This window comes from Cervus elaphus, chromosome 27, assembly GCF_910594005.1.
Source record: "Cervus elaphus chromosome 27, mCerEla1.1, whole genome shotgun sequence".
In the NCBI taxonomy this organism is placed as follows: Eukaryota; Metazoa; Chordata; class Mammalia; order Artiodactyla; family Cervidae; genus Cervus; species Cervus elaphus.
The window spans coordinates 43,960,512-43,974,478 of NC_057841.1; the positions used below are offsets into that span (position 1 = coordinate 43,960,512).

The 13,967-nt window shown below is 50.7% G+C and overlaps 1 protein-coding gene across 4 annotated transcripts in view; it reads left to right on the plus strand.

Moving 5' to 3' along the window:
* The window catches only part of PTPRM (protein tyrosine phosphatase receptor type M), a 645,114-nt gene that overhangs the window by 617,287 nt on the left and 13,860 nt on the right, over positions 1–13,967 (plus strand). For all 4 annotated transcript variants that reach the window (XM_043889726.1, XM_043889727.1, XM_043889723.1 and 1 more), the window contains 7 exons: positions 264–418; positions 656–791; positions 2,108–2,257; positions 3,207–3,380; positions 4,396–4,527; positions 9,136–9,261; positions 11,272–11,435. In XM_043889726.1, the coding sequence (XP_043745661.1) occupies positions 264–418; positions 656–791; positions 2,108–2,257; positions 3,207–3,380; positions 4,396–4,527; positions 9,136–9,261; positions 11,272–11,435 (1,037 nt within the window). The remainder of the gene's footprint in view (positions 1–263; positions 419–655; positions 792–2,107; positions 2,258–3,206; positions 3,381–4,395; positions 4,528–9,135; positions 9,262–11,271; positions 11,436–13,967) is intronic.

Consider the following 13,967-nt stretch of genomic DNA (forward strand, 5'->3'; position numbering starts at 1 on the left):
CAGCGCCCACCACTATCCACTCACTGCCATTGCACCTGTAAACTCACGTGTCCCCCAAGCATCACCTCCCCTTCCACCCCTACAAATATCTTCCTCCCTGAAATGAGCTCTCAGAGTCTGTGTTATCTCAAAGAATGATTTTCTTCCCAGCAATCAGAGGTTTCCAGCCCCAGGCTCCCTGACCCTGAGGGTCCTTGGTACCCTCCTACCCCCTCATCATCTATTTCCCTGTGTTCTCTCCCGTGCTGACTGGCCCCTGGCAGCGAGGCGTCCACGAAATCCGAGAGATCAGACAGTTCCACTTCACGGGCTGGCCAGACCACGGGGTCCCCTACCACGCCACCGGGCTACTGGGCTTCGTCCGGCAGGTGAAATCCAAGAGCCCACCCAACGCGGGCCCGCTGGTGGTGCACTGCAGGTGAGTGGGGGCCGAATGGGGGCAGCAGGTGCAAGTCCCCTTGGGGTGATGGAAACATTTGGAAACTCCACAGAGGCGATGGTCGCACAGCGTTGCGAGGGTGCCAGGCACCACTGAGTTGTACACCTTCCGGTGGTCGTTCCACATTCTGTGAATTTCACCCCAGCGAGGATCTAAGAGGAAGCAGCAGCGGGGGTCCCTGCTGCCCCCCCTGACTGAGCCCCGCTCTCTGTGCAGTGCTGGTGCGGGCAGGACCGGCTGTTTCATCGTCATTGACATCATGCTGGACATGGCCGAGCGGGAAGGGGTGGTGGACATCTACAACTGCGTGCGGGAGCTGCGGTCTCGGAGGGTGAACATGGTGCAGACCGAGGTACTGAACCCCCGTCACCCCGACCCCGCCAGCCTCGGGCTCTGTCCCTGCTGCCCACGTCCCAGGGCCAAGTCGGGGCGGGGGGAGGGAGAGAAGCCGCGGTTCTATCTTCAGAAACCCCCAGCAGAAAAGGTGAGGCATGTGGCCATCCTTTCTTCCCACCCTCCCTCCTTCCTTCCTTTTCTTTCTCCTCTCATAAACACATGAAAAAGGCCAGGAGTCTGCCAGGTAACAGAATCTGCTCCCCAAGCCCAACTTTCCCCTTGTTTCTGCATGCAGGGTCCCGGTTGAGGCTCCACTTTGAAGCCTTCAGGATTTCAATACTGTTTCTTTTTTTTTGGGGGGGGGGGTTCTCTATTTCATTTTTTTTTTTTCCAGTGGGTTTTGTCATACATTGACATGAATCAGCAATAGATTTACACGTATTCCCCATCCCGATCCCCCCTCCCACCTCCCTCTCCACCTGATTCCTCTGGGTCTTCCCAGTGCACCAGGCCCGAGCACTTTTTTTACTGTGTCTTTTAAACTAGCTGGTAACCAGAGCGAGACCACCCCTGAGAATAGGCAGGCATTTGCAGAGTGATTTTTAAGGGTAATCTCTATGCATTTCCTTCTCTTCTGACTGTCCTTAAAAATTCTGTCCAGTGAGTGGCCTGGCATCGTGGGAATTTGCCCACTTTCTGGAAGCACTCTGGAACTTCTCTAAGTTAGAATTCAAGGTGTGCCAGAAACTTAAGTGTTTGAGAATAAGTATTCCATCCTGCTCCTAGGAAGTTAATGTTTTTACTAATGTGTGTGCATGTTAAGTCGCATCAGTCGTGTCCAACTCTGTGCAACCCCATGAACTGTAGCCCACCAGGCACCTCTGTCCATGGGATTCTCCAGGCAAGAATACTAGAGTGGGTTACCATGCCCTCCTCCAGGGGACCTCCCTGACCCAGGGATCGAACCCATATCTCTTAAATTTCCTGCATTGGCAGGTGGTTTCTTTACCACTAGCACCACCTGGGAAGGCCCAGTGTCTGAATGGTTTCCATCAGTGTGTTGAAGCCTTCTGCACCGAGCCCCTGTTTACCTCTCCTCCTGCTGTCCTCCACACATGGCCAGTCACTAATGCCCTGCCCTCCCTTTGGAGAGGGACAGGATTACTGGCCCTGGGACAGCCCCCTCCGAGCGGCCAAGTCCCCTCCCGGGCCTTCTCTCTGGAAGGAATGCGTGCTCTGTGACGGGTGAACCATCGTTCTCTGGTCCACGAGGGGCTGCCTCCCCTCCTCCTCTGGTTCCTGGGAGTTACCTTGGTTTCTCTGCTTCCCCAGGAGCAGTACGTGTTCATCCACGATGCCATTCTGGAAGCCTGTCTCTGTGGGGACACCTCGGTACCCGCTTCCCAGGTCAGGTCTCTCTACTATGACATGAACAAGCTGGACCCGCAGACCAATTCGAGCCAGATCAAGGAGGAATTCCGGGTAGGTCATGCTAAAGGGACAGTCGACTCTGAGCTTGCTCCGAAGAAGAAGCTCAGAGTCAGCTCAGGAACCCTTGAGCCCACGCAGGGCTTCTCAGCCTCAGCACCGTTGACGCTGGGGGCTCAGTTGTCCACGGCCGAGGGGTTGTCCTGTTGGGTGTTTCGTGGCATCCCTGGCAGCTGCCCACTGGATGCCTGAGCCCTGCCCGCCCCCCACACCATCCTGACAGCCAGACCATGTGCTGAAGTAGTTAGTGTCCCCATATCGAGACCACTGGTCTGGCAGAGCCAGGCCCTCCCCGCCCCCACCCCTGCTCAGGGTGCAGACGCCAGACAGACCCACAGTGTAACCCCAACAGCTAGACCAAGCCAGGCACATTCAGGGTGCTTGCTGGCAAGAGTGCATGCGCTCTAAGTTGCTCAGTCGTGTCCAACTCTTTTTGACCCCACGGACTGTAGCCCACCAGACTCCTCTGTCCATGGGATTCTCCAGGCAAGGTACTGGAGTGGGTGGCCCTGCCTTCCTCCAGGGGATCTTCCCGACCTGGGGATCAAACCCGCATGTGTTACGTCTCCCACATTCGCAGGCCGGTTCTTTACCACTAGCGCCACCTGAGTGCTCTATGCCATTTCTCATGCTCTCCTTGGGTCTGAATGCACCTGACTCCACACCTAACTCCAGCCTGACCCCTGCCAACCTCTCCCTCCAAACGCCCAGGTGTCCAGTCCTAGCTGGATTCGTTGGCACCTGATCCGGCATATGCACAGCGGTCCTTGTGTCTGATGGGCTCTGTCTATGCACAGAGTCCTGAAAACTAAAGAGAAATAAAAATCTCATTGTGTAAGTGGGGTCTGGGGAGTGGGGCCGTCAGCTGCAGGACACAGGGGTCCCCTGAGGTCTGCACAGGAGATGGGGTTCTTGTCCCGAGTGTACCTGCTCTGTCCTCCAGACCCTGAACATGGTGACGCCGACCCTGCGCGTGGAAGACTGCAGCATCGCGCTGCTGCCCCGTAACCACGAGAAGAACCGCTGCATGGACATCCTGCCGCCCGACCGCTGCCTGCCCTTCCTCATCACCATCGACGGCGAGAGCAGCAACTACATCAACGCGGCCCTCATGGACGTGAGCCCCCCTCCATCCGCGCGCCCCCTCCCTGGGCAGGACACGGCGGGATGTTCCTCCGGGGGCGGCGCCTGGGTCCTCTCCCTGGTTCGCTTTAAAGCCGTGAACTGTGTTTTCAGCGAAGTGCACTTCCGCCTCCGTATCTGTTTGTGTGTCGGGACCGACGCTCTTGGTCTCTGGGAGACCCCGGTCCAGGAGGGCTGATAAATGAAGGGTGTGTCGGCGGGGCTCTGAGCACTTCAATTTTTTAACCTGCTGGCTGGAGAGCAAGAGACAGCTATTAAGTCAGGAAGGCAGTGAAGTGGGATAATATGGTTTGCAGCATTATTTTAGTTCCCATTCCTCCTAATTTAGGCAGTAATTAACATGGGGGAGAAATTGCCTGTCAGCACAGATAGTACACAACCCATTACCTCCTGTCAGTCTATTTACTTCTAACTGAATGAGCATTTGCTACTCAATTGATGGGAAAAGTGAATGGGGATTTTCAGTGCTAATACGGAAATTTTAATTCTATTGGTGTGATATGGGTAAAAAGGTATTTAAGCTGGTCTGACGCTCTGCAGAGCTGTCAAAAGCGTGTGTGTCCTTGGATGGCAGGAATAAGTAACACCATCTCACACATTTAAACAATAAGCGCACAGATTTTAGGAGAAATGGAACTATCTTAATCATGCATATCTTAAAGTGAAGTTAAATTTTCTCCATTAAATTAGTTATGTGTAGAGTCGACATTGCCTTTCTACCAGAAATACAAAAAAAAAAAAAAAAAAACGAACTGTAGGAGATGCTTATTAAGTTTTATTAGTATCAAAGTGAGGTGACTTTAGCATTATTTTTCTGCAGATGAGTCTATATTTGGCCTGTTTTGGCATGGACCATGGTGGTAGAATTCAGCAGTTGTTAAATATGTTCAGTGTTTTATGTCACGGACTCCCATGTGTACAAAATAACTTAGCTTCCTCCTGTCACGTTCTCCGGGGTCCATTTGGATCTCTCTTGTTTGCGTCTGCAGAGCTATAAACAGCCCTCGGCTTTCATAGTCACCCAGCATCCTCTGCCAAACACGGTGAAAGACTTCTGGAGGCTGGTCCTGGATTATCACTGCACGTCTGTGGTGATGCTAAACGACGTGGACCCCGCCCAGGTGAGACTCATGGACCACGGCTGCCAGAGCCCGGCCTAGGGTCCTGTCTGTGTTTCCTGTGTTTGCACATCCAGAATGCAGTCCCCTGGCAGCAGGTTACAAACCCCAAGCAAGGACAGGGAGCCAAAGATGCCTGTTACAAACCAGATGGGGGACTTCCCCGGCAGTCCAGTGGTTAAGACTGCACCTTCCAATGCAGGGGCTGTGGGTTCGATCCCTGGTTGGGGAGCTAAGATCCCTCATGACTCGTGGCAAAAAAGAAGAAAATATAAAACAGAAGCAATATTGTAAAAAAAAAAAAACTCAGTGAAGAGTTTAAAAATAGTCCGCACACACACACACACACACACACAAAAACTTTACAAAAAATAATACAAACCAGATGTAATTTGGGATGGCAGCAGAAAATAGTCTGAGACCAAAAAGATGGACTGAACTCAGAGACGGAGTGAGTGACAGGGAAACAGAGGGTCATAATCTGGGTTGTTCGCGAAGGATGGGAGTGCTGACCGGAGAGAGATGCAGGGTAACAGGCAGTCAGGACTGACCCAGGGGCTGAAGGGCATAGAGCAAGTGGACCAGAGATGATGAGAAAGGCCGTCAACCTCTGACACAGCCCCGGATCCGGGCTGGGAGTGTCCCCGAGCCTCCTGGCATGGCCCACCTGGAGGCCACAGGTGGCAGTCGGCCTAGCAGGGTGAAAAGAGTGGAGACTGGCATGCCGTTCTAAGGGATAGCAACTACTTTTGTCAACTCTTTGGTAAAGATATATTAAAGAGAAATGAAACCGAGACTGGAAGATAAGGAAAACTCAGAATGATGAATGTGATTTGTTCGTAGCTCCTCTTTTTATACACAGAGAGACAGAATTGGGCAGTGGTGACTCAGTATTACTAATGGGGTTAGAAGGATTTTCCTAAAAGGACTCGTCAGGCCAGAGTGAGCACGGGGGCCCTGGGAGCTGGATTTATCACTTTAGGGCCCAGCTGTTCTAATCACAGGCTGAACTGCTGTGACAAAGGCCCTTGTGGGAAGTTTGAACTTGGTGTGTTGTAAGAATAAACTTGTTCTGGAACGGAATTAATTTTCTGTCTCATAGAGACAAATTTAAAAAAAAAGAAAGAAACGAAAGTCTGACATATTACAGCAGCCAAAGTGGACAAAAATTTTCCTTCCTAAAATCCACTTAATTGTCATCAATCTGCCAAAAATCCCATGGACCTTCACTTCAGTCCTGTAATGTTTTTTATTACATTTGAAGCAATGCATTGTCTTGTTAAGGCTGTAGCCCAAAAGCTAGTTAATGAAATAATAATGATCACGCTTGTCTTCATCTAGTTCTTTTTACTTAAGAAGCTTTAATATTTCAGAAGTCTTCCGTGGTTATCCTCTCCTTTCCAAAGGATGGGTGGCAACCGTTTATAAAAACAAGCAGACACCATAGCTGGGGAACCTCAATGACACAACCAGGAATAGGACCAAGGGTTCTGGTTTTCTAACTCACCATGCCGTGCATTCAGCTCCACTCGTTCAAGGTTCCTTAGTCACAGACAGAGGATAAGCAAGTGTTCCCTCTTCAGAATCGTTGCTTTTCCCCTAAGTGAATACTGAAATGCCGTGATAGACTGTTTTTTTTCCATATGAGTGAACCAGACATCAGTGGTTTACACACGTTCTTTCTGGACGACGCTGTTGAATTCTAAAGCATGTTAGTCAGTCAGTCGTGAACTCAGTAAAGAATTAGCCTGCAATGCAGGAGACCTGGGTTCTATCCCTGGATTGGGAAGATCCCCTGGAGGAGGGACTGGCTACCCATTCCAGTACCCTTGCCTGGAGAATCCCATGGACAGAGGAACCTGACAGGCTACAGTCCATGGGGTCACAAAATATCGGACATGACTAAGCAACTAACACTTGAATTCTAAAGTTGTGTTCTAAGCCACAATTGTCTGGGCTCATACCAAGCCTTGGCTGCCCCGGTGGGAGAGACCAAGGTCCCCATCCCGCTCAGCAGATGGAGCCGGTGCTGGTTTGGAGAAAGGGTGCTCTTGGGATTCGGCCTTTTAGAGAGCACTAAACGGAGCATTTGAACCGAAAGTCTCTGCAATCACACAAGAATAGCACTCAGCTGCTTTAAGTATTTATAGGCCCAGTTCATGGACGTGTTATGCACTATTTAAGTCATTTTCCACACGGTTTCCTCGGGCGGGATGCAGAATGCCATAATCCAGGAGCCCGCGCTGGCCGGGCCGTTCCTGTTTCTCTGGTGAAAGTGATGAGCTTTAGATTGAGGGCTGAATTGTGAGGACGAACAGAAAGCAAGGCTGGCTCCGTCAGGAGAAAACGGGCAGGACAGTTCAGATGTGTGTGCTAGGGCTTCTCTTCCCATCTCAGCTTCCCATCATATGACTGTTCATTTTAACATGGGTACCCTGGGGGTCAAAGAGAAAATAAACTTCAGCGAGCTGTCTTTTGACAAGGCAGTTTTATAACTTGTCACCAAGAAGCACTGGTGAGGAAGGAAAAATTTCGTGGAAGCAATATCTTTTTTTAAGCTTTTATTTATTACATAGCTGTGTGCTCAGTCGCTCAGTTGTGTCCAACCCTTTGCAACCCCATGGACTGTAGCCCACCAGGCTCCTCTGTCCGTAGAGATTATCCAGACAAGAATACTGGAGTAGGTTGCCTTGCCTTCCTCCAGGGGATCTTCCCCACCGAGGGATCGAATGCAGGTCTCCCACACTGCAGGCGGATTCTTTACCAACTGAGCCACCATGAAAGCCCTTTATATACTTATTTTTAACTGTGCTGGGTCTTCATTGCTGCTCGGACTTTCTCTGGTTGCCATGAGCTGGGGCTAATCTTGAGTTGCAGCGCGCGGGCTTCTCACTGCAGTGGCTTCTCTAGTTGCTGAGCACAGGCTCTAGGGTGCATGGGCTTCAGTAGTTTCGGCTCCCAGGCTCTAAAGCACAGGCTCAATAGTTGTGGAACGGGGACTTAGTTTGCTCCATGGTATGTGGCATCTTCCTGACCCAGGGATCGAATCCGTATCTCCTACATTGGCAGGTGGATTCTTTACTGCTGAGCCACCTGGGAAGCCCAGAAGCCTTATTTTCAAATAAATAAATGTAATTTCTAAAATACTATAGACTCAGCTCATGTAAAAAGGGCCCTCAGTTATCCTGTTTTCCAACTTGGTCATGAAATTCAAACCTTTAGCTTCTATAACAGAGGGAGAGGAGATGGCTTCGTTTGATCCACTGGAAACCAGCTTGCAATCTTGGATATAAATCAACCTTTGTAACCTTCCATGATGAGATTTTAAATCCTTTGGAAAAGAAAAATCATCAGAAAAAGGAATTTCAGGCAGTAGGTTCTCACCTTCATTGTACATCATTCTGCTTAAAATGAGATGTTTTCATCTGCTCTTGGCTCAGAAGAAATAGACTGTAAAATAATGAAGTGCTTTCCTCTTGCCCTGATCCCAGCCATTTGTCCCTCCGGTAAATTGGAAAAAAGAGTTAAATGCTGCTCCCAAAACATCACTGCATACCAAGTCCCCAAAGAAGCTTCATTTCCAACTTTAAGTAGGGTCTCAGAGCTTTAGAAGGCTTCCCAGGTGACTCAGTGGTAAAGAACCTGCCTGCCAATGCAAGAGATATAAGAGATGCGGGTTCGATCCCTGGGTTGGGAAGATTCCCTGGAGGAGGGCAGGGCAACCCACTCAGCAGAGCCTGTCGGGCTATATCTGTGGGGTTGCAAAGAGTCAGACACAACTGAACAACTCAGCATGCATTGCGTGCATGCCTGCAGAGCTTTAGAAAAGATTTGTGATAACAGACGGGGGTTTTTCTCACCTGTCTCCAAGTTGTGTTGCTGCAGGGCAGTGGTAAGCAAGATCCCCTCCCTCATCTGCCATCATGCCTGGCACCCTGCCTGCCACACTCGTCACCTGCTCCATGTTTCAGCAGTAGTCCTGGTTCCCCAGTGTCATCAATACCTGGAATGTGAGACGCTAGGAAATTGAGTTTTTAATTGAAGCCCAAAGTGGTTACTCTTATTCCACCGTGTTTCCTAGGTCTGAGCTGGGAGGGTTTGGACCAGTGTGAGAAAATGCAACCCAACACTGTTGCCAGTATTTTGTCACAAAACAGCCCGGTTCTCAAAGTGATTACATACTACTAGGCGAGCCCAGATGGAAGGTTGGAGATTTGGGTGTCAAGTGGGTTATCTCAAATGTCTTTGCTCTTGTAACAGCAGCTCAGGGCATCTCCCCAGGGTCAGAGAAGAGTGCCTTTCAGCGGCAAAAGAGATCTTACAGTGATGGTATTCAGTAGTGCCCACATGACCTCCTTGGGAGGCAGAATTCCTCGTGGCTTAGTGATGCTTTCGCAGAAAATAGAGAAAAAAGTACTAGACGGACAGGAGGAATTAAGGGCTCAGCCAACAAGAAAGTCAACAGGTCAACTTGGGGGAAGGAAAAGAGAAAGGAAAGGAAATAAAGTGAATGATGGGCATTGGGGCCTGATGCTGGTAGTGACCTTGTCCAGACGTGAGCAGTAAATGTATTCTGATCATTAACCTCGCGTTTCTGTGTTTTGACTCCAGTTGTGTCCGCAGTACTGGCCAGAGAACGGAGTCCACCGACACGGCCCCATCCAGGTGGAGTTTGTTTCTGCTGACCTGGAAGAAGACATCATCAGTAGGATATTCCGCATCTACAACGCAGCACGAGTAAGATCCACAACCACCGTGGCTGGTGTTGCGGTTTCCTTATTTTCTCATCAATTGACTGGGTAGATGGTCTAGATCAGCGTTCTGGGAGCCTGAGGCCCTTCTAGGAGTCTGTGAACAAAACCAAGTTCCCTGACCCTGTGGAGCTTACGTTCTAAAGGGAGGAGACAGACAGGAGAGGATGGACGCACAGATTGCCTGTTAGATTTGCCAGAAAGTGCTGTGTGCTGTCGGAGAAAAACAGGAAAGCAGAAGGTGCCAGGCCTGGACCGGAGTATGAGCAGAGGGGCCGTGTGAATGAAGCCCGGTGGGCGTGAGGGGCAGCCACATGCTCTCCTGCAGGTGGCTTTGGGGGCAGAAGTGACGGTCAGTGCAAAGGCCCGGAGGTGGGGGGATTGTCTGGTGAGTCCCGTAACAGCAAGGCAGCTGATGTGTCCGCAGTCCAGGAGGCGAAGGCAGGAGTAGCTACCAGGGCTGAGGTTGGGGTCCAGGGGGCAGAGGTCACATAGGGCCCTGCAGGCCACCGCCAGGATCAGGGCTTCTGCTCTGAAGGAAAGGAGGTGCTGCCACAGGGTCCTGAGTGGAAGAGTCTTATGCTATAATCGAGCTTTTAGAAGGCACGCTCTGGCATCTGTGCTGGGGACAGACAGTGAGGGAGTGGGTCAGGAGGCTGTTGTAGTAATCCAGGTGGGAAAGGACAAGGGTGGGCAGAGCGGCAGTGGGTGGGGGAGGTGGAGGGGCTCTGATACAGTCTGGCCTCAGAGCCGATAGGATGGGGTGATCGGTTGGATCCCAGGGACTCAGGAGCAGCTGACAGCATGTTGGTCCTGAGAACTAGATGGAACAGACATTAACCAAATTGGGAAAAGCTGTGCAGGTAATAGGATTGTTAGGGGTCTGAGCACGCATAGACGGAAGGCAGTTCAACTGTGTACGTGCTAGGTTTAAAGTGACTGTTTGATGCCTGCATTGGAATATCGTGGAGACCTTGGAATCTGTGAGGGTGAAATTCAGGAGCGAGGTCTGGAGACACAGATTGAGGACTCACTGGAATAGTTAAAGCCATGAGACTGAATAAAACCATCAAGAGGGAAATGGAGAAGAGAAAGGGACCCAAGGACTGAGCCTGGGGCCTGCATCAGCAAGCATCTGGGAGGAAGGGAGGCCAAGAGCTGAGGGGTTTGGTGGGGGTACAGCCAGGAAGGAAACAAGAGTGATCCCCTGTGTTGGGTGCTACCGGCAGCCACGGAAGATTTAGCCCAAGAGATTCAGACTAAAATCACGCGGCCTGGTTATTTGACTCCTAAAATTCTATTTAACTCCTCCTGCCAGTGCAGGAGACTCAGGAGACACAGACACAGGTTCTGTTCAATCCCTGGGTCAGGAAGATCCCCTGGAGGAGGGCATGGCAACCCACTCCAATATTCTTGCCTGGAGAATCCCATGGACAGAGGAGCCGGGTGGGCTTTAGCCCATGGGGTTGCATAGTTGGATGCATCTGAGCACACATGCATAATTCTATTTAATTATGGTGAAAGACTATTGATATCTTAGCAAGAGTCATGCTAGTGAGCAGAACCGTATTATACGCCCAGGACACAGGGTGTCATCAGTAACACTCTGAACTCACAGACATCGCCAGAGCACAGTTTATCCTTTACCTTTAGTTTACCTGTACTTAAAGTCAAGCCTGTTTACCACTCTAGGCCAGTGTGGTCAGTGCTCAGGTCATGTGTTGTTTTTCATGCAGCGTTCGCAAAGCTGTGAGCATTCCACTTCGCTTCTGTCTGGCCTCCCATTGGAAACACCTGGTGTCTTATATCAGCTCGTGATTCAGACTCCTAACTCCTCGGGCCATAGACGGTCCATTCGCTAATTACAGGCAGGCCCTCCTTCCCTCTCCGGCCCGCTGGCATGAGGAGGTAGGGTCAGCATGCTGGAGCTTGGCCCTGAGAGTCACGCCTGCTTTTTTTTCTCTCCACTCCCCTCCGATCGCCCGGCCCTCTGCAGCCCCAGGACGGGTACCGGATGGTGCAGCAGTTCCAGTTCCTGGGCTGGCCGATGTACAGGGACACGCCGGTGTCCAAGCGCTCCTTCCTGAAGCTCATCCGCCAGGTGGACAAGTGGCAGGAGGAGTACAACGGCGGGGAGGGACGCACAGTCGTGCATTGCCTGTGAGTATGCACATCCACCAGACTGACATCCAGCCCTAACGCCTCGGCTCACCACCTCTTGTTCACTATAAATGGAGAAGAAATAAGCAGATCTGGGCAAGAGCTCATCGGTCCATTCGTTAAATGTTCAGTTCACTTTGCAGAAAGCAAGCACATGCACATTTTGCCTTTGGAGGGGATGTCGCTGCTATAAATTGAGCCCCAATCTTGTGAATGGGAGCTGCTGCCTCCCCCAAAAAATACCTGGGTGGGTTCAGTGAGCTCCTTCCAGCTCTTGAGAGCACGTTGTTAAGCTTCGGGGAATTTTCTGAGCTGGTTGTGAAACTGTTGGTAACCTGAAATCCTCGGAGGCAGACGTGTTTATGTCACGGACGTCAGCAAATGCCACAGTCAGGGGGCCCTCCCCGTTATGGCAGAACTGGTTTACCAGCACACTCATTGGTGATTCTGTTGGATTTCATGACAGAGGTTTCAGAGGAACTGTCTCCTTCTTCTTTGTGGTTTTAAGAGAGTTTTGTTTTGTTTTGTTTGCCTGGGGATAGATATATATTGGGAAGATTTGGTTACAGCCAGTGTCTGCAGACTGGTCTCCAGACCGGCAATTTTAACAAGTGCTAAAATGGGAGATCCTTGGCTGCAGAATAATGGTTCCCAACCTTGGCTGCACATCTGGGGGGCTTTAAAAAAAAAAAAGCCATGCCCAGGCCGCAGCAAAACAATTAAATCCAAATCTCTGGGGGTGGGAAGACTGGGCAACAGTGCTTTTTTAACTCCCGGATTATTTCAGCCTGAGGCCGAGGTTGCGAGCCGTGGCTCGAGTCTGCGTGCTTTTCAAAGCACTTTCACCTGCATCTTCTCATGGGCAAGGATGGGAGCTAATCAACCAGCTGGAGGTGGCTTAATGGGCAGTGATTGGAAAGCCTCGCAGTCTGGGGAGATGGGAAGAGGGTCTGTGGACACTGGGTATAAGCTTCCTTCTCTTTTTGGTGGAGCATTGTTAACAAGCTCACAGGGAACTCTCTCCCAAATTGAAGGGAGACAAAGCTCCGCTTCGGGGACACTGACCCTGGTTACAGCAACCAGCATGGCCAACAGCTCGTTACTCCACTTGCTGCCGTATCTCACAAGATGCCCTTTACCCCTACCCCCCACCCCAGATCTGGGAACCCAGACTCTGCCACCTCTCAGCACTGAATGTGTCAGGAAACCTCTGTCCCCTCAGAAACAGTCTTATGAAGCAACCAACACTGGCCCTTCATCAGAAGTCCCCCCACTCCTCCCCTCCACCTTCCCCTTCCTTCTCAGGGACCCAGTTCATTAAAATCATCTCCACTGAGTAAACGTCCAGAAGGATCAATGAACTGCTCCCATCCCCATTTTTATTCCTCTACTTGCAGACTTAACTTCTGATCAGAATAAGGTCAGAGGGTCACCTGTGTAAGGTGATAGAGCCCCAGCGAGGATAATCGATATCTTAGTGAGAGCTTGTATTTGATCGGCTAGGTTTTCTTGGGGATGCAAAAACAGCTTGCAGTTACTGATTTCTGCATCAGGAGCCTGCCAGCCTCTGGAACTAGGAACATCACGCTTCCCAGAAGCTTCCTGACCAGGGCCAGCCCTGGGACCCAAATGGCTGCATCCCACATGTATTAAGTTCACCTTAAAAGTGCATTCCGGTATACAGTAGGTGCAGACAAATACTGTTTGATTCCACTTGTAAAGGTGTACCTAGAATAGTCAGATTCATAGAGTCAGAAAGTATTCGTCCCTTGGTAGGCGCCGGGGTCAAGGGTGGGGGAGAATAGGGAGCTAGCGTTTAATGGGGACAGAGTTTCAGTTTAGGAAGGTGAAGGTTTTTAGGCTATGGATGATGGTGAGTTGTACAAGAATGTGAAGGCACTTAATGCCACAGAACTGCAGAGTTAAATATGGTTAAAATAGTATGTTTTATGTCATGTGACTTTTACCACAATAAAAAGTTTTTTTTTTAATCATAACAGAAAAAAGGGGCCGGGGGGGCTACATCCCAGTACTGGGAGATCTGAGGCCCCAGGAGGGGCCTGGGGGGAAGACGCAAAGACCCATTAAGTCACTGCACCTCGTAGACCATGTAGACACACTCTCCAAGGCATGGCTGTGACCCCAGACTGAACAGTTCCACCCCCTGCCCAAGTGATACCTAAGACAGTGGCTGTTCTCTCACCCAGCAGACACTGCAGGCACCTGCTGATTCTGCCCTCCTGCCAGCCAAGCCGCCGGCCCCCCCTCCTGCTGAGAGAACCTGGAATTTTCTCTGGGAACCATCCTCCCCCCAACTCTGAAGTCCCAGCTGTCCCCATGGGGCTGCCATTTACTGTGTCCATATCACAGCGGGCGTGAGACCCAGGCTGGGGACAATGCTGACTGTTGTCAGGATTTTAAAATCTTAATCTAAGATGTTTTAGTTGTAGGAACAGAGTTAGGTTAAATTGGTATCCTCCAGCTCAGGCCAGGAAACGTTGCTTTGACCCCCAGGCAACCTGCTGTCCATGC